This window comes from Mesoplodon densirostris, chromosome 13, assembly GCF_025265405.1.
Source record: "Mesoplodon densirostris isolate mMesDen1 chromosome 13, mMesDen1 primary haplotype, whole genome shotgun sequence".
Classification (NCBI taxonomy): Eukaryota; Metazoa; Chordata; class Mammalia; order Artiodactyla; family Ziphiidae; genus Mesoplodon; species Mesoplodon densirostris.
Genome location: NC_082673.1, coordinates 74,770,970 through 74,790,020, shown reverse-complemented (window position 1 = coordinate 74,790,020; position 19,051 = coordinate 74,770,970). Strand labels below are relative to the sequence as shown.

The 19,051-nt window shown below is 35.3% G+C and overlaps 1 protein-coding gene across 3 annotated transcripts in view; it reads right to left on the bottom strand.

Annotated features, from left to right (window-relative positions):
- The window catches only part of COL14A1 (collagen type XIV alpha 1 chain), a 238,638-nt gene that overhangs the window by 57,894 nt on the left and 161,693 nt on the right, over positions 1–19,051 (bottom strand). For all 3 annotated transcript variants that reach the window (XM_060115534.1, XM_060115535.1, XM_060115536.1), the window contains exons 34-37: positions 17,918–18,076; positions 9,866–9,943; positions 7,257–7,343; positions 650–703 (exon numbers count right to left, since the gene is read on the bottom strand). In XM_060115534.1, the coding sequence (XP_059971517.1) occupies positions 650–703; positions 7,257–7,343; positions 9,866–9,943; positions 17,918–18,076 (378 nt within the window). The remainder of the gene's footprint in view (positions 1–649; positions 704–7,256; positions 7,344–9,865; positions 9,944–17,917; positions 18,077–19,051) is intronic.

Here is a 19,051-nt window from a genome sequence, read left to right as displayed (position 1 = left end):
GCCAGAAGAACAATTAAAAGATTTGCCAAAAGCCAGGTACAGGATGATGGGGCCTGACCTCAATTAGTGGCTGGGCTTCTGCCATCCCTTAGGGCATCTTTATGCAAAGTAGAAAAATGTATGCCTTGACATGGATTGGCACCAAGTTGGTCCTCTTAGTTGGTGCCTTTGTACAGTGTACAACCTGAACCACCACATTTGGTGGCCTTGGGCAGTGAGAATGGAAAATAGAGCTGTGTGTTTGATTGTACAGTACACGGTGGGATGGGAGAAGGAGGAGGCTAAAACCTGAGAACTTACCCAGAGGACTGCTGCCTAGTTGTGATTCAATGCTCCCTCAATACATCTTTTTTGAAGATAGAGGAAAAGAAGACTATATGAGCAAGAACTACTTAAGCAACTAAACCACTTGGAACACTGACACTCTATTTCTGACCCAGAAACCTTTCTTTTCACTTAAGTTACTAAATTTTTTTTTGATGAAAAAACACAAGCTTTTAAGAATAAGGGAAAAGTCTTCGACACAACTTTCATAAAAACATAAGGAGCTTTAAACTGCAAAGGGTAAATATTATTTAAAAAATATTAAATATACTTAACTCCAAAATTATATTATGGCTAGTGATGTGAGAGGGAGAAAGAACATTACCTTTGGGCCCAGGTCACCTTGTTGGCCCTTTGGTCCTCGGAGTCCTGGACCACCCTGGCAAACAGATGTTAAGTATTAGCACAGAGACAAATCTGAAAGCAATATATTTCATTTATTTTACTTAATAATATGGATTATGTAATTCTCATTTTGTATAAAGGCCAACACATTGTGTAATGGTATATGTGCATCATGATCCTGAACGGGAAATCTACCCCCCAGATTCAACTTTTCCTGCTGATGATTACATAATTCGAGCAAACTTTCTAAGCAAAATTCCTTTAAATTAAAAAAAAAAAGCTACAGGATCTTTTAATTGAGTGTGTAAGAGTACAGCTATTAATGATGCAAATAATAAAAATATACTGTTAATCTAAAATTATGCATGTCCTATACCAAGATTTTGAGATTAAATTATTTAATTAAATTGTAAAAAGCATATAAAATAGTAACAATTTGTTTTCTTTATTTACACCATAAAAAGCTAATTACATTAGTGTTTCCAAAACTTCAAGTATTTGCATTTTCCCCTCAAAATTTTTGTCATATTAATGCACTGCCTGTACTATTATTTAATAGCATTTTCTTTATATACATACATACATATGTACATACATAATAAATATGTATATATGTATATATGTGTATATGCATTCTTTGTAAACATATTCTTTGTATATGTGTACATACATATATGCAAATATACTCTGAATATTTTTAATTGACTCATATTTCACTTAAATCTATTTTGAAAGCAAATATTATGTACTATAGTAGATGGAAAAACATATATATACTTAAGTATTTAAGTATTATATAATACTTAGTAAGTATATAAGAATTCTTATATACTTACTAAGAATATAAGATAAGCCTAAAAATATGATATAAATAATGTTAGTAAATTTAGCTAGATTTTGTTCCTAGTGAAGTCTGTGAGCAATTGGTTTGCTCTTTGTTAAAAAGGGGCATGAATAAGTATTAGAAGGGTCATATGGGCACCAGTCTGAGAATATAGCTTTCACTTGAGCAGAAGGATGAAAAGATCATTGAAAATGGAATAGCTTTCTCACTCTGTGAGTCCAGTTGATTTCCTTCTATGTCCATGACTATTGAAAATCATTTTGTGTACCATCAGCAAAACACTTACATCACTTGGGAAAAGACTGGATCAGGTGATAGTTAAGGCTTCTTCCAGTTTAGCAATTAAATTCACTCCCCCGCCCCATCAATATCAGTTGGTTGCTTACCTTCCAGACTTTTAAAATACAATTAAAAAATTGTGTTTTATGTATGTGTATATGTATCTATAGAAAATATTACCTATTATTAGTGTTTTTGTGGTATTATTTGATATATATAGATTGCATATGTGATATAACACTTTACATATATTTTTGAGCTAACTTAATGTGTTTTTCCATAACATGACTAACTTATTCTAAATGAGTTGCATAGTTATCTGTAAAATGGATAGTTTGTTTAACCATTCTTTCGTTATTGGAAATGGAGGAGTTTTGCCCACAATTTGTTGCTGTCTAAACGATACTACAATTAACATCCTTATACATGCCCTGAGTACAAACTTTAAGATTTAAGTACAAATGTTAATATTTAACATATCATCAAGTAGAATTTTAAATGAAATTTAATGGATAGGCAGATATATTGCCAAATTGTGCTCCAAAAAAACTGTGCCAATTTATTCATCTGTTAGGAGTTTGAGGGTCTCTGCTTCTCTAAACCTTATTAGCACTTGATATTGTTAAACTTTGCATTTTTATGAACCTGACTGGTAAAAACAATACCTTACGCCTATTTTAATTTTTATTTCCCTTAAAATGACTGTGATTGAGCATTTTTTCATAATATTTGTCCATTTGTGTTTTATTTCAATAAAACTAACAGTTTATATACTTCACCCAGTTTTCTATTGGGTTACAAGTCTTTTTCTCTTTAATGTACAGAAATTCTTCATATATTTGGATGCTACATCTTTAACTGTTATAGATGATGCAAATGTTTTTCCCAACTGTGGCAGACACTGTTGGTTGACTATCAAAGAGTCTTTTCTGACTCCCTTCTCCATTTTATTTTTCCAGCTATAAAGACAGAGATTTGCTTGCTCAGCCTCCTTTGAAACCAGGAATGGTCATGTTAACTGGTTTCGGCCAATATGATCAAGAAGCCACAAGCCTAAGGAAAGCATATTTGAAAGCTGGAACAAGCTTGGGTCTTGATAAAGTTATTGAGCAGCCATATTTGCTTGGGATCATCTACCTTTAGGTCTTTTGTTGAGCAAACAATGTCCAAATGCCCCAATGATTTACACCAATGTGTTAGTCAAATTTTCTGTTTCTTGAAACAAGCTCAGTGCATCCCAATTAACATACCCATTCTGGCACACCTCTTTAATTTTGTTTGCTCATCTTAAATGATTGGTTTTTAACTGAAGGTTTTGTCCAAATGTGGCAATTTGGCTCACAGATATTCACACACGATGTACCATGTCTATAAATACAGGAACCTTTTTATACTTCTAACTTATTTTCCACCTTACCCCTAAACCTTATCATGGAGTAGATGACAAGAATTCAACAAATGTTTGTGGATATAAACTTTTATCCTTTTATTAAGAAAGCGTTAGTCTAGGCAAAAGAAATATGGTTCTTTCACCCATGGCTTCCTATGGCTTTTCTAGAGTTTTACTGGCACGTAATACCACTGTGTAAATTCTTTTTTTTTTTTTTTTTTTTTTTTTTTTTTTTGCGGTACGCGGGCCTTTCACTGTTGTGTCCTCTCCCATTGAGGAACACAGGCTCCGGACGTGCAGGCTCAGCGGCCATGGCTCACGGGCCCAGCCGCTCTGCAGCATGTGGGATCTTCCCGGACCGGGGCACGAACCCATATCCCCTGCATCGGCAGGCGGACTCTCAACCACTGCGCCACCAGGAAAGCCCCCACTGTGTAAATTCTTGAGTGAGAAAATAATCACGACTATGTTAAATCATCAGACGGGGTTTATTGCATATTGTTTGGGATACTATTTCTTCAATGGTTTATTATACTTTAAATATTTGAAAATGTCAATAGTTTTTCTATTTTACCTCTCTTTCTCTCCAAGTCAGAACTCAACCCTTCTCTTTCACTTCTCCGCTGCTTTTTTTCTCATTATGAAGTTTGACTTTTAGGTCATATGTAAATATTTTATAACTTGTTCAGCAGCATTGCAGATGAAAAAACTTGATAACCCTCCAGCTAAAAAAGCTTATTAATGCTACTTAAAATAAAATAAACATTATTCTAATTAAGAACTGAAACCTTAAATACGAGGAATGAAGAAGAAACAAAACACCAGAGCAGCAGGCACGTACACTGAGGCTGCCTTGGGGGAGGAAGGGGAAGATGCTTGAGGTTTGCTGGAAAATGTGTATTTTATAGCCCACACAAGGCAATGAAATGTGAACTGGGACCTATGAGAAGTGGAGGAAGCACAGAATATGAAACATCCTTTAAAGCTGAGGAAATTGAAAGGCTGCACTCTGAGCTAGAACAACAACAACAAAAAGTCTCACTAGCAGGTGGAGGATCAAGATGTTGTTTCCACTTTAGCTACGGGAGGGGTAGTAAATGTCTCCACTAAGAAATATTACCCAGGGGCTTCCCTGGTGGCGCAGTGGTTGAGAGTCCGCCTGCCAATGCAGGGGACACGGGTTCGTGCCCCGGTACGGGAAGATCCCACATGCCACGGAGCGGCTGGGCCCCTGAGCCATGGCCGCTGAACCTGTGCGTCCGGAGCCTGTGCTCTGCAACGGGAGAGGCCCCAACAGTGAGAGGCCCGCATACCACAAAAAAAAAAAAAAAAAAAAAAAAAAAAAAGAAATATTACCCAGAAACTGATTCTCATACAATCTAGGGACAAGAATTTACACTGCCTATGAGAGTCAAATAAAACCCCAAAGTCAATTTTTTTTTTGTACTCTACAAACTCTCTTCCATGATAAAGTACAATAAATGAATACATCAATAAGAAAAAGATAAAAATTGCACACGATTGGAAATTTTAAAAGACACTTCTAAGAAATCATGGCTGAAAGAAGGGATAAAGAAAAATATAAAAGACAATAGCTCATGGAAATATTAAATTTGACTACATTAGAATAAAAATTTCTAGATAATATACCTTGCCACAAATGACAACAAGCAAGTCACAGACCAGAAAAAGATATTGCAAACCATACCATTAATAAAGGATTAGTGTCCAAAATACATAAAACCACTGACAAATCAATGAGAAAAATCTGTACAACAAAACCCCAGCAAACTGTATAAATGGGTATTTACACAGGAAGAAATTCAAATGGTTCAGAGACAAATGAAAAACTGCCCCATCTCACTAGCAGGGAGAGAAAGTCCTATTTTAAAGAACAAGGACAGAGTTTTACAGTCATCATAAGTGAAAGCTCTCACATCTGGCCACATCAGACAGTGCTGGTGAGAGGTAGGGCAACTAGACCTCTCATACCAAGTGTGTGGGAGAGGATATTGGGACCACCACCTTGAAGGGCAATTTGGGGTTTTTTCATGAAGTTGAACATGCACCTTCTTTTTTCTCCAACAAATCTAATTCTAAGTGTTATTGCAAGAGCACTTACTCAAGCTTGCAAAGAGACATACAAAGGACATTCACTGTAATGATACTGTAGAAGGAAAATACTCCACAGTAATGGGTCAATAAACTCTTGTTTATATAGTGGAATTCCTTACAGAAGGTACAACGAATAAACTAAACAATGTGATTGTTTGATAAAGTTCAAAGACATACTTTGGAATGTTCAAGACATACTTTGGGATGAAAAAAAACAAGCCACACACAGTCGAAAATAAATCTTTGTTTTCAATTCCCAGATTAAACTAAAGACAACTCCTTACATCTGATCAATGAGTTATAATGCACAAAATATGTTTATAAATATTATTCTGTGTATTCCTCACAATACCTGTTCAAGAGGTGAGTGCTGTTTATACATGAGGAAATGGAGGTTCACAGTGGCTCCATGACTTACCTAGTCTTATTTAAATTTAATGCTTTTACCATTAACTCCACATTTGCTTCTTTGGGATAAAGAGATTTTTGTTAAAAAAAAAAAAAGTGTCAATATTTGGGTCTACGTCCAGAGCTTGAAAGAGTGTTCTATGTGCCAAAGATAAAGGAAAGACTGATGGGATATATTCCAGATACATTCAGCAGTTTCTCTTCCTTTTTGTTCAGTTCAGTAAGTGTGCTACACAAATGAAGACAAACTATGTTGGTGGGGCCGACCTGGAGCAAATGTCCATGCTGCACACCAGCTGTCAGCAAGGGGTATCTACACATGCGTGCTGACCGCACTGGTTGCCAACGGCAAGCCACATGTAAGCACAGGTCTGCCTCAGAACATTCCTCCTGCAAGGTCTGGATTTCATGTGCTCCTGCATCTTCTCCCTGTTTTCTTTGTCTTTCTGCCTTGATATATTTGCCACTTCCTAACCAAAGACCAGCTATATCACACTTATCAAAGAAACGCTGATAACCCCAGGTTAGGAGGTTAGACATAAGCATTTAGACATATTAGGAAAGATCTATCACGGTCAATTCAAAGACACAGAGAGTGCAATTATACACATTTTATATTTTTAAAAAATATTTTCTTGACTATTGGGTGTAAGATAGACTCAAGGATATATTGTACAACACAGGGAATATAGCCAATATTTTATAATAACTATAAATGGAAAGTAACCTTTAAAATTGTATAAAAAAATTTTAATGACCTATTTGTAGAGATATATAGACAGTTACCAACCTGTGCTAAGAATTTTTAAATGTTTTCTTTGTGTGAAATATGCTATAAATTAGCATGATTTTGCAAATTAACATCAACACCAACAATAAAAACCCTTCATTTTGTAGTATTTGACCAAATGAGAAAATGTTATGTTTACTTTTTACATGTATGTTTACATGTATGAATCTATATATATATAATGTTTATAAGAAAAAAATGTTTTCTTTCTCTCTTTCCCTCTCTCTCTCCTTTCCTCTCTTCCTCTCCCCTTTCCTTCCTTTTTCCTTCCTCTCCCATTTCCCCGCCCCCTTCTTTTCTGTATGAAGTTCCAGTCAGTAATGGAGAACTTCATGCTCACATGGGACACTTTTCCTAGTGATTTTGAAAAACCTCCCTTCACTATCAATGTTGATATAGAATGGGCAGAGGGGATGTATGCAAATCTTACAGCAACAAGCAGGGGGCCAGTGTTGGAAACATTCACACTGAAAATAAGCCACAGGACTTCAAAGGGAAGATTCTGAATAGATAGCACTGTGAGACATAGTGTGGTGCAGCAGTTAAGAGCATCATCTATAGGAGTCACGGAGACCTGGATTTGAAGAGCAGCTCCTCCAAGCTGAGTTCTTTAGGCAAGTTACTTGACCTCTCTGTGCTTCAGTTTGCTTGTAGGATTAAGTGAGTATGTATTTAACACAGTGATGGGCACAGACACGCAACAAGTGATAGTTATAAATATTATTAAAGAACATTTTAAGTTCAAACTAGGCAATACTTACAGGAGGGCCTGCTGGTCCCAGAGCCCCTTTATTGATTTCAGAACAGGAGCAGGAATGTGGAAGCTCTGGGCAGGTCTCTTCATCCCTCTGAGGAGAAAAAGAAATAGCATAACTATTAACAAGATGGTCTATACAAATGGCTTTATGGACTCAAAGAAAACACTTTAAGACACTTCAAAAAAATTAGTAAGTGAGCATTAGTCTAGAAAGGCAGAGAATATTCTCTTCTGACCACAAAATCTTTTCTTGAAAGAAACAATGAATGGCTCTCTAGATCATCATTATTATCAAAGGACGTTGATAAAACGAGCTTGGGAATCCAGGTGAAGAAAGAAAGGCAGAAGTGGGTGCAAAAAAAAAAAATTCTGGTTACTATTTAATTCAGTTGGAGAAGTAGTACTCTGTATGGACTAAAGGTCCTGAACACTTCCTTTGTGTTACAACATTTTTTTTCCATTTCAAAGGATAAAAGAAAACTTGTTGGAATAGACCATCAAAACAACTGCATCTACACTAAAACAAAGAAACAAAAGAAAACAAAAACAGTGCTTAAACACATCATCTCTGTAACAATTTTAACTACTGTTCAACTTCTGTGACTGAAAGTAAGAAAACATCACAGCATCAATCTAAAGTTTTGGGATAGGAGGTCATTTCCTCTTGGAGAATTTTGCTGTCAGGTAACACTACAAGATAGATGATGAATACCAGGCTGAATGTATCTGAATGAGTCACTGGAGTGTAAACCAAGACAGAGCACTTGCTAAGGGCTATTGAATGATTTGTGAATATCATATTTGGAGTAGCAGCCAAAAAGAAGTCTTCCCTGGGATAAGAAACTACAGAACTTTGAAGGGTTCATCTGTCCCTTTGGATAGAGAGAAAGTGAGCTTCATTTTCTAAGACCTTGGGGAAACGTAATGTTAGAGCTGAATAGAGCGCAGATGATAATTAAATGATCAAGATAAAAATAATCTCAGTCTCTGAAATATTCACAACAGAAACACAAAAATGTTGAGCAAAGAGCCTTTATATGCTTCTCGCTAAATGTTGGACGATAGTCAAAAGTTTCAGCTCATTACAGGATAAAAACCCTGCTAACGTATCTGGCCTGATATCTTGGGCAGCTTGAGTGAAATACAAACTTAAGTATCCTGAAAGATCCCCCCAAATTAGGCTGACAGCAGACCTCCTATGACCACAGACTCGGGAATGGTTTCGCCATGGCTGTTGACGGTGTCTCCATCCATGTATTTCTACCATGGGATTTACACATCTTCAGTGATAGAAATGAAAAGGAAAGTTTTGAGAAGGGCTGGGTCCTTCCCAGGAGATGTGGTGATCACATTTTCCATAAGATTCTGAGTGTTTCCCTTTAAAGTTTCCAATCTACCTGCCCGTAAGCATAACATCACAGTGTCTCTGATGTAATTCCTTACCACAGTTTAATGGAAACTTATTTTGATGAAAAAAAAAGTTATTTCCTTCTCAAACATAGTCACCATGAATTTACTGCCTGCAACAGATGATGTGATCTGGTGTAAGGTCTTAAAAGAGCAAATCTTTTAGGCTTGATGAAGTCTTCCCCATGCCCATTCTCCCAGTTGAATTCTTAAGATATGATGCCTGTCAAACCATAACAGGGTCAACATTTCAGCTCACTGGTCCTAAAGATCCTTAGTTATGAACAATCTGTCTTTATATATACAGGTACCCCCTCCCTGTGAATTACACTTGGTATTAATAATGAGAAAAAGTTTATTTTTCTAGCAGCCTTGCTTAGGTTATATAGATCATGACTATGATTCCCAAACTGTGTGGAAAGATGGCCTGGAGCAGTACAGCAAACTCACCGGGACACTCTGAGTGTTCAAAAGAATTAAGAGAAACAGCAATATTTGGCACCCATTGGACTTCGTATGAATGACTAACTCAAGGGGGTTCACAGTTTCAACACTAGATTTTGAAACACTATTTTTGATGTCCTATATTTGCAAATCTGGTTTTTCAGCAGTAGCTATGAAGGAAAGCAAGTACCATGGGGAAAATCAATGTGGAAAAAGAAGTGAGAAGGGTGATGTCTGATCAGATTCCAAGACATGAGAAATAGTGCATTCTCCACAGGCACACACATCCTATTAGTAAGTAGTTGTGGTTATTTAAAAATAAGTTCATCATTTAAAATTTTCGATTTATGTTTATCATTTTTTCATACAGCTACTGAGTTGTTAGGATGTAAAGACTTAGGAAGATGTTTGGACCTAATGACCTTATGTACGGAATTGTTAGGTATTTATTTGGGCTCGGGGTGCCATGAAAAACATTATTGTGACACCAAAGGCTTCAGCGAACCTGAAATTTGGGAACATCTGGACTCTGCAGAAGTCACTCTGTGGAGCTGTGGAGCCCCCACCACATATGTCAGTGTGTCCTGCTGATTCCAGACACACCCGCTTCTTAACCTCTTTCTAATTTTCATCACCATCATCACAATGAATTATCTGTGACATGAGTTTTGTGAAACAGCATTTCATTTTCAGGGAAAATTAAATATAACTTTAGAAAACTTCAATAAAGAACAGACCAAATAACGAAAGAAGAATTCTTACCAGGGCAGGAAGTTCACAGCATTTGTCTTTACTGGCCCATGATGTGGAACAAATAATATCAAACATCTGTATCTGGAACTTCAATTTAAAAAGAAAATTGTCATTCAATAAAAGATATATAGATACATTGTGTTTATAATTGTAATGATTTCATAGTATGTATTACATAATAGAACACCAATACATTTATAACATAATATTACAGTGAATAAATTAAAAAGCCATTCTAACAATATCAATCTTTGTTCCTCAAACATACAGTGATTTAAGATTTTTGTCAGTAGTTACTCCATCCACCATCCAAACCCCCTTATTTAGCACAATTCCTCCTTCCATCTGTACCTAAAAATGCTTAGTGCTTCTGTTGAAGTCCTCCCTGTCCTGTCCATCAGAGTTACTCCAAGTGCCTCTGTAATCCCACAATGCTCCATACATCTTTTATAGCATATGTCCCACCATACAGTACAATTATTTATATTTTCTTCTCCTCACACTGGGAGGTCATCAAAGAACATAGAACCACGTATTCACCTTTGTGCCCCCTATCATAACATGTGGCATGTAGAGAATTCCCTGGTGGTCCAGTGGTTAGGACTCCATGCTTCCACTGCCGGGGGCACGGGTTCTATCCCTGGTCAGGGAACTAAGATTCCATATGTCATGTCATGCGGACAAAAAAAAAAAAAAAAAAAAAAGTTTGTGAAGACATGTGGCATGTAGTAGGTTTCATGATGAAGACTTGTTGAATTAATTCTGACCTTCATCATTCATGCATATATTTGGCCACTTTTTTTTAGTGCATAATGCAAGCCAGATGCCATGTAGACCTCCTTTAGGATATGAAAATGAGCAAAACCAGAGTTCTGCCCTCAAAGAATTTATAGGGAGTAAGAGACAGACACATAAATACTGTTTACAATGGGGTGTCATGACAGACTCTCGTACAGTATTGTGAGAATCTGTGCTGAGTATATTTTTATTTAAGCCATCAATCACACCATAAATATTTAGACAGTCTTGTTCTACTCATTTATGTTGACAACAAGTTAATGTATATTTTGAAATATTTAGAAACATCATTATAATATCATTAAGGGCTCACACTAGCTTCATGATGCGACCATTTCTAATACTATATTTCTTCCTATATTATTTTCAAATATCGAATATCATCAGGAGTTTGGTATTGATACACACTACTATATATAAAATAAACAACAAGGATCTACTGTATAGCACAGGGAACTATATTCAGTATCTTATAGTAAACTATTATGGAAAAGAATCTGAAAAAGAATAGACATTATCTATCTAGCTATCTAGCTATCTATAACTGAATCACTTTGTGGTACACCCGAAACTAACACAACATTGTAAGTCAACCACACTTCCATTTAAAAAACAAAAAAGAAAAAAGTGTCATCAATTACAGAGCTGGGAGAAGGATGAAATTCTTTGCATTTTTAATCTGTAACTTTCCTTCAGCAAGTGGTGTTTTCAGCAAAAGCTGGAAACTCTTGGTGCCTTATTTTCTCTCATCCCTGTCAAGGGTCCCCTGGATGAAGATGAGAATACTCAAGTAGTTGGTATGACTGAAATAGGTTACTAACAATGCTTACAGCATCACAAAAGAGCCTGCCCTATCTGACAGTAAAGAAAATGAAGTCAGGCTTTCTTTTGTTATACCCAGGAAGAATTGTGCCTTGCTGCAAACATCCTTCCCCAAGTGAGTTTTGCAAGATTCATAAAATGACACAATTTTTGAAAGCAGATCCATAAATCAAGACATCCTGTTTTCTTGTTCCAATATAAAACCATTGTGTTATTTGAAGAAATATTGCATGATTCACTATTCTTTTCTTTTCTATATTAAAAAACATTTTTTCCCAAAGGGTATAATATTTAAGTCTGCTCAGGGCAACCATACAACAAAATTAGGACCATTAAAAAATTAGGTTTTTAAAATTAAAGCATTTTTAAAGAACACAGCTGCTGGTTTTCATAAACAACAATAGCAACAAAGATAGTTCAAGGAGCATAGAGATTAGGAGGCTATGGAGCTAGGCTGCCTGGGTGTAATCCACTCACAAGCTAAGTCACTTGAAACAAATTATTTAATGTGTTGGAGTCTCAATTTTCTTTACCTATAAAATTAGGATAATAATAGTAGCTATTCAATAGTAGCTATTCATTAGAGTAATAATAGTAGCCATAACAATAAAATGAACTCATAAAGGGAAATATTTAGAACAGTTCCCAGAATACAGTTATAAATAATAATTATTATTTTTTCTTTTTTTTATTATTTTTAAAAATAAATATTATTTAATGTAACATGTACAAAAGCCCTTTTATAATTGATCTTTAAGCTGTAGGAGTACATAATACAGAGGCCAAAATTGTAGAATGAAAATGAAAGTGATACAATACTGAGAGCAGAAATATAACAGTAGTTTGTGTCCCCAATAATCAATGTTTTGGTTGAGAAAAATCTTAGCAAATAACAATAGCAGCAAACACTTGTAGAAAAACTTACTGTGTGCCAGGCACTATCCTAAGGACTTTGCCTATATCAGTTAATCTTTCAATCACCACTATGAGGTATGATTACTTAGTAATGTCAACCCCATTCTGTAAGTTAGGACTTGGGATGAAAAAGTCAAAGTAATTTAAGCACATGTTGAAAGCTGAATTCTGGCTGGGATTTGAACAGCACACCTCATTTTCTGGTGGTTTATTTTGCAGTAAACAGATCATTAGTCTAATGTTTAAAATGTAGATACCCCAGCCTAACTTGACAATGCCATTTGTCTGGGGACATTTATTAAATGGGTCCCATTATGACAGCATTAGATAGATTCAGTTAATTCTGTAAGTCATTCATCCATTAAGAAATTTTCCATTTCTGAATAGAGCCCTCAGTGTGAACACATTTTAGTGAATGGAAAGATTTATTTAAAGCAAAGTCTTTTTACTAGTCCCAGGATATACCAGGCTTTCTTGAAGTTTTTCGAATAAACATTCACTGCCTAATCACCTATAACAGTATAATGTCTCCATACAAACCTTTGGCTAAAATTCCCCTACCCTATTGAGTTACTGGGATTCTTATGAGTTCATTTTATTTATTCAAGAGGTCGAATACCTACTAAATGCTGAATGAGGCTGATACTATCATTTGAAGAATGCTTGTGGGCTGTCTTTTCTTTTTCAAGTTAGATGAAGTCAGCAGCCTTTTTTGTGTGAGTACAACAAATTTATTCATAATTGTTTTGCATTCGTAATAGTTTAGATTCCTCAGCCTTTATTTAGAGACTTCTTTTCCAAGGCACATTTCTGGGGATTGTTCTTTAAAAATCTGGCTTTTATTCCAGAAGCAATTACACACACATTTATACAAATTATGGAGGAAACATTACAGAGATGACATGTCCAAAGATCTTATATTTGAGTGCCTAAAAGAGCAAGACAATATGGTTCAAAATAAATCATACTTCAAGTGACTAAGAGGCAGCCCCTTTTGACTTCTCCAACTTTTTTCCTTTGTAACTGACTGAACATTATGAAAAAAAATATCTGGCCAAATAAAAAAAAGTACCCTCCCACTTTCACTTTTTATAATCTCTTTCAAGGGAACACTTAGACAATTACAAACACTTTTTCATTACTGGACATTTTTGTTTGGGTGTAGCACAAAAGGCAAGTCATTTGGGGTCAGATGTTAGCATGAAAATAAGATTAAAATATTTCTTGGCAGTTGAGTCACTGTGATCTGTGAATGGAAATTAAAATGTACCCCTGGCTCAACTCTCCACTCAGTACGAGTTTTCATCTGTTGATTTTTTTTCTAGTATAACATTTTTAAGCTTATAATTTGAAGTCAAGCTGTACCTGAACTTATACAAATATTTAGAGAGCTTTACATTGCCCGAGAACATAGGAGAAAGAGTCCTGAGGACCTAGGCCATGTTCTGCTTTTAAATTGGTGTGTAAATTTGATTGATTCCACCTCCAAACTAAGATTTATTAAGCCTTTATCACTTGTCACCTATTGAACAGGGTGTTTTTACTTGCTCGCCATCAGCTTACTGAATTTAAGGGAAACCATGATGGCACTATTCAATTAGGAGATGAAAAGGAGCAGCTGTTGTAGTTGATGGTAGTAATTAGAATGTTTAGGTGTAGACATGCTTGGGGGAACATTTTGATCACGTTTATTTCAAGGTTGTAATTCAAATAATGGTGAGTTTTTGAACTTGCCAGTGAATAGACAGGGCATATGGTCACTGTTACAGACCAGATTCCCTCCTCTGCCTTAAGTTCTATCATAATCAGTCTGACCCAAGGGAAGAGAGCTCAGAATGGGAATTGGGTAACCACATGCAACTCAGATACAATCTCATATCTCACTTTCCTCACTTTTGAAAGGGGATTCCTCCCTAACTTATTCAAGTCTCAGTTTCTGCATCTATAAAATGGGGATAATAATAAGTATCTCTTCCTAGGGTTATTGGAGGATTAAACTAGATAATATCAGAAATGTTCACACTGCCTAGTCCATTGCAGGCAATAAATGTTAGTCACTATCACCATTTTAAGGAGTAAAAGATGCAATCCAGTGAAAACAAAACCATGCCCTTGCAATTTAAAAAAACTTGTTTCTAGAGGATCATTTACTAGTCTACTATTGATTCCTAAATAAAAGCTTTAACTCTAAATAAAATTACTAAAAACTCCATAACATAATTTGTATTTGTCTTTATTTACACATCAGAGGGCTAAATAAATGTCAGTTGTATAATTAAATAAGTGTTAGATTTGAAAAGGTGGGAAAAAGACACTAACAAACATAATCAATGCCAGAAGCTCAAATTTTTTCTTGAATCATCTCTGATTGGCAGTATGATAATTTCATTAGGTATCAGAAAAGGTAGAAGAAACTTCTCAGGAGAAAGAAGATTGGAAAGGAGAAGCACAGTTGTTAAGTTTCTTCCCATGTGTGTTTTGATGGCTAAATTAAGCCTGCCTATTAGTTTAGTCCCACTAGGGACTCTTGCTGCATGTAAAATCTTGCATTGCTGAACGCAAGTTGTTTTTGTTATGAATATGAGTAATTTCAATACAGTGGCTACTATATCCCTAAATCCATGAATCTCTCCTCCACTCAACTTTGGTTTAAAAAATCTGTAGTCTTTAAAGAAAGATAATTTAGAGTTCTTCCATCACTTGAGAGTTTTTGAATCATTGCTGAATTTGCCAGGGAATGCTTACCTATAAACTACTCATCCCTCTTAGATGATAATTACCCCTCCTGGAATGACCCAAAACTTGTACATTACACATTGCCTTTTGCATATGTATATCAAGATTATATTAGCAATGTATGATTTCTAAATTGAGAACTGAAGACTGAAGCTTCTCTCTTGCTTTGCCCTGAAACAGTTAAGTAACAAACCAAAAAAGCAAGTGAGTTTTCAATCACATTCTTGAGATCTACTCTAATATCATCCATTTCAACATAATCAAATTCCTCAATAAGTGGGTAGACTAAAAATCTATTTAGTAATCCTTTGTAGACTTCTAGATTCTAGCAAAAGCTACAACTTTTTTCCTACTAGGCTTACAAAGAACTCTTTAATGATTGACTTCTATAAATTCCCCTTTGTCTCCTACTGGGTGGAAGTTACCACAGAGGGTGCTCTGTTTAATTGATTTTCTGTCATGGTCAAAAGTAAAGATATATCACCAGCAGGCCTGACACCTACAGTCATTTTTGCTTTCAGAAATAAATTCTTTAATATTTAATTGGTCACACAATTGGAGGAAAATTACTACGTAGAGTGTAATTTGAAATACAATTAATTTGTAACTGTAATTATAAAACTGTAGTTGTAAAGTATGAATTATAATTAGGAGATGGTATGATATATATTAGTGGACTGTTGTCAGTACCACACATGGAATACAATACATGCAAAACATTTTAAGAAAAGACATGATACAATTCAAATAGATGACTTACTATTTAATTCCTATCAAGTGTTTCTTGAGAAAGTACTCTGTTCATATGAATTTATTAGATACTGTGATGTAGGGTAGACGTGGGTCATTGCAAATGAAGACCAAGACATGGTTTCTGTTTTGAGGGGTTTATACTCTGGCTAGAGAAGTGAAATGCAGTTATATGAAGGAGCAAGAAAATAATATATGACTACAAATAATCAAGGGTTAAGCAAGTCCTAGAGGTTTAGAAAAGGTGAGATGGAAAAGATATGGTTGACATTCTTCAGTAAAAATAGCTGCTCTTCATTGAATGGCTACTAAGTGTCAGGGATTTTATATGCATTATGTCTAAAATAAAAAAATAATGATAGTACTAAATGATATGGGCCATAATCTCATCCACCTGGAACTGTTTCTCTTTCTTAAATTAGAGTCTATTCATTCATCCTTCTAAGCATCCATCTATATACATCCATTTATCCATACAAGTTATCCATAGTTTGCCAATTCTAGAGCCTTGTAAATTCTGAAGTGTGCTATCATAAAAGTATCTTCCATGAAGCAGAAGGTGAAATTTTTCTCAATCCACACGGAATACCACAAATTAAGAGGAGATAACTCCTCAATATCATGTAAACATTCTTAAAAGTCTCTTACCACCACTGAAAACAAAAGAGCCTTCCATAGCTGTTATATTCCCTCTTTTCAAACATCTAATCCATAGTTCTCCAAAGCAAAGTAGAAACAAAAGAACTTTTAAAGATACTTCAAAGCTAAGTGTTAAACTAATTAGCACACATCTATGAAGATTTGAAAGCATCAATATACCCTGATTGTACACAAGGATTTCATTTCTATTGTTACCACAAAGAGAAATGCCATGAAACAGCAAACTGTCCCAAAGTAAATTCCCTCACCACTCTGGGACTGTTTCCTGGTATGTAAAGTGAAGGGGTTATACTAGAGCAGAGGAGTTAGAACTGTGTTCCTCAAAGCACCCTTAGGGAACACTGGAGTATGGCATCACCTGCTACCCCATGTCCCCTCTCCCATTCAATCAACATGGGTGTGTTTTAATCATACTCATTTATTTGATATACTAGAAGATTTCATTTGTACTAAGTGATTTCAGCTTAAAAACACTTTGAGAACCACCAGGTCTTTCTAAAATTCCATATAACTGGCTAGTTCTACAGATCTCTGAAAGCATAAGACAATAAGAGTGAGTCATAATTAACCTGATTATTCTGCTACACAGAAGAGAAGTGTAGATTTGAATATTTGGAATTGCTTACAAGAATAAAATTCCCTCCAGGCTAATTGGTTCTAATTATAGAATGACTCAAATTAGAGAATGTTGCTAATTAGCTGTGAATGTGTGGTGTTAAAACAAAAGCTTGTGTACACTGCTCTTTTTTGCAGGTAGTGACTGAAGGGAATGTGATTTCTCTGTCAATTTGAAGTCTCCTGGTCTGAAACCCCATGTTATATGATGAAAAATATATCTTAGAATGATTTGTTATTTAAATAACTATTAACAATTAAAGGGTTAATTTTACATTAGCAATAGCCAGAATCTAGTTTTAAAATGCCCAAGTCTAACTCAAATGAGAGACTTATGTCAATTTACTGTGTATAATAATAACATATTTTATTCGGATTTGTATCTGCTTATATAAATGAGGTTCATTTACAGTTTTGATTCTCACTAACAAACCATTTATGCCACAATATTTTATTTGAATTTTAAAATATGAATATTTTACTATTTGAATTTTAAAATCCATTTAAAAAACAAACTAGTCTAATTCTTGGAGCATTCTCCTTATAATATAGCAGAAGCATATTGCAAGAGCTTTGAACGTTCATGTTTTAATTCACTTGAAGAGGCCATTATCTACTTGTTTATCCATTCATCAATCTATCATTCATCCAGCCCTCCCTCCATCCATCCCTTTACCAAATTTTTCCCCTGGAAGATAGATAACTATATTTCAAGAGGATTTTTTTCTTTAACAATAACACAGATTCACTTATTTATCCACTTACTGGTGCAGAGTTTCCATTTGGTCCTCTTGATCTAACCATTCTCCCTAGGACTTCGACACCATCTAATGTGATATTAGATGATGCATTTATTGCCTTCTCACCCACTTGCTTGCAGTCAATAACCACTTTGGCCAAAGTCTTGCTGACAATAACATGTAGCTGATAAAAGTAAAGATATTTTAGAAGGTAAGAAGCAGGAGAAAATATCAACCAAATTTACATCATTGCATGACTCCTCACCAAAAAGTATGGAAGAGAAAAGAAGGAATTCTGTCACTATGTGTTTTGCTTAAGGAAAAAGGTTCTACTTTTACCATTTCCATGATTGTTCCACATTCAGGTACCATCTCTATGTTGTTTTTTTTTTAAACACTAATGAAATCTCACATGCTTTTCATTTCCCCTGTAATATTTCTTGGCTACTTTGTGACTGACTCTGCCTAACCAAGAAAAGAATCATGTCTAGAGGGAGTTGGTAAATAAATGACAATAATTCCAAGGAAATGCTAATGGGACTATTTTGAACCATGAACTAATAAATCATCTGCGTCTCATGTGTTTTTAAGATACCTTGTACTTCTGGTTGCACAGTCCGATTAAACCAGAAAAAAAAAAAACCATTTTTATGCAACTTTTCTTATGCAAAAAAGAGTCAGAATTTTGTTATGCAATTGTTCTTATACAGTTATGGGATTCAAAACCCCAGAAAGTAGCAAAGTTGTGTAGATTAGATAGATCTGACCACATTCTACATCAGGAGACAGAAGCCAAGATGAAGACTGCTTTGCAACATCCCTTCCCTCCCTCTGACAGTACAAGAAGGGCATGGTTAAAAGGCAAAGTTTTTGCAGTAACACTTAGTAAATTCTCTGCTCTCCGGCACTCTTGGTGTTGCATTCCTTAACAGCCCAGAGATCAGCGGGCTTATTCACTAAACACAAAGGAAACAGTAAAGTTTGGAAGGAAGCATGTCTACTCCAGTGATCACCGAAACAAAAGTGTTTCAGAGGTGTGAAATGTGAATGAACAGAGTTCTATCACAAGTGCCAGGTTAAAATAAGAACAACTAAAGTCAGGTTTTACCAGCTTCCTCCAGGTAACTTATATAATGGCAGTGATGGGTTGTCTGTATAT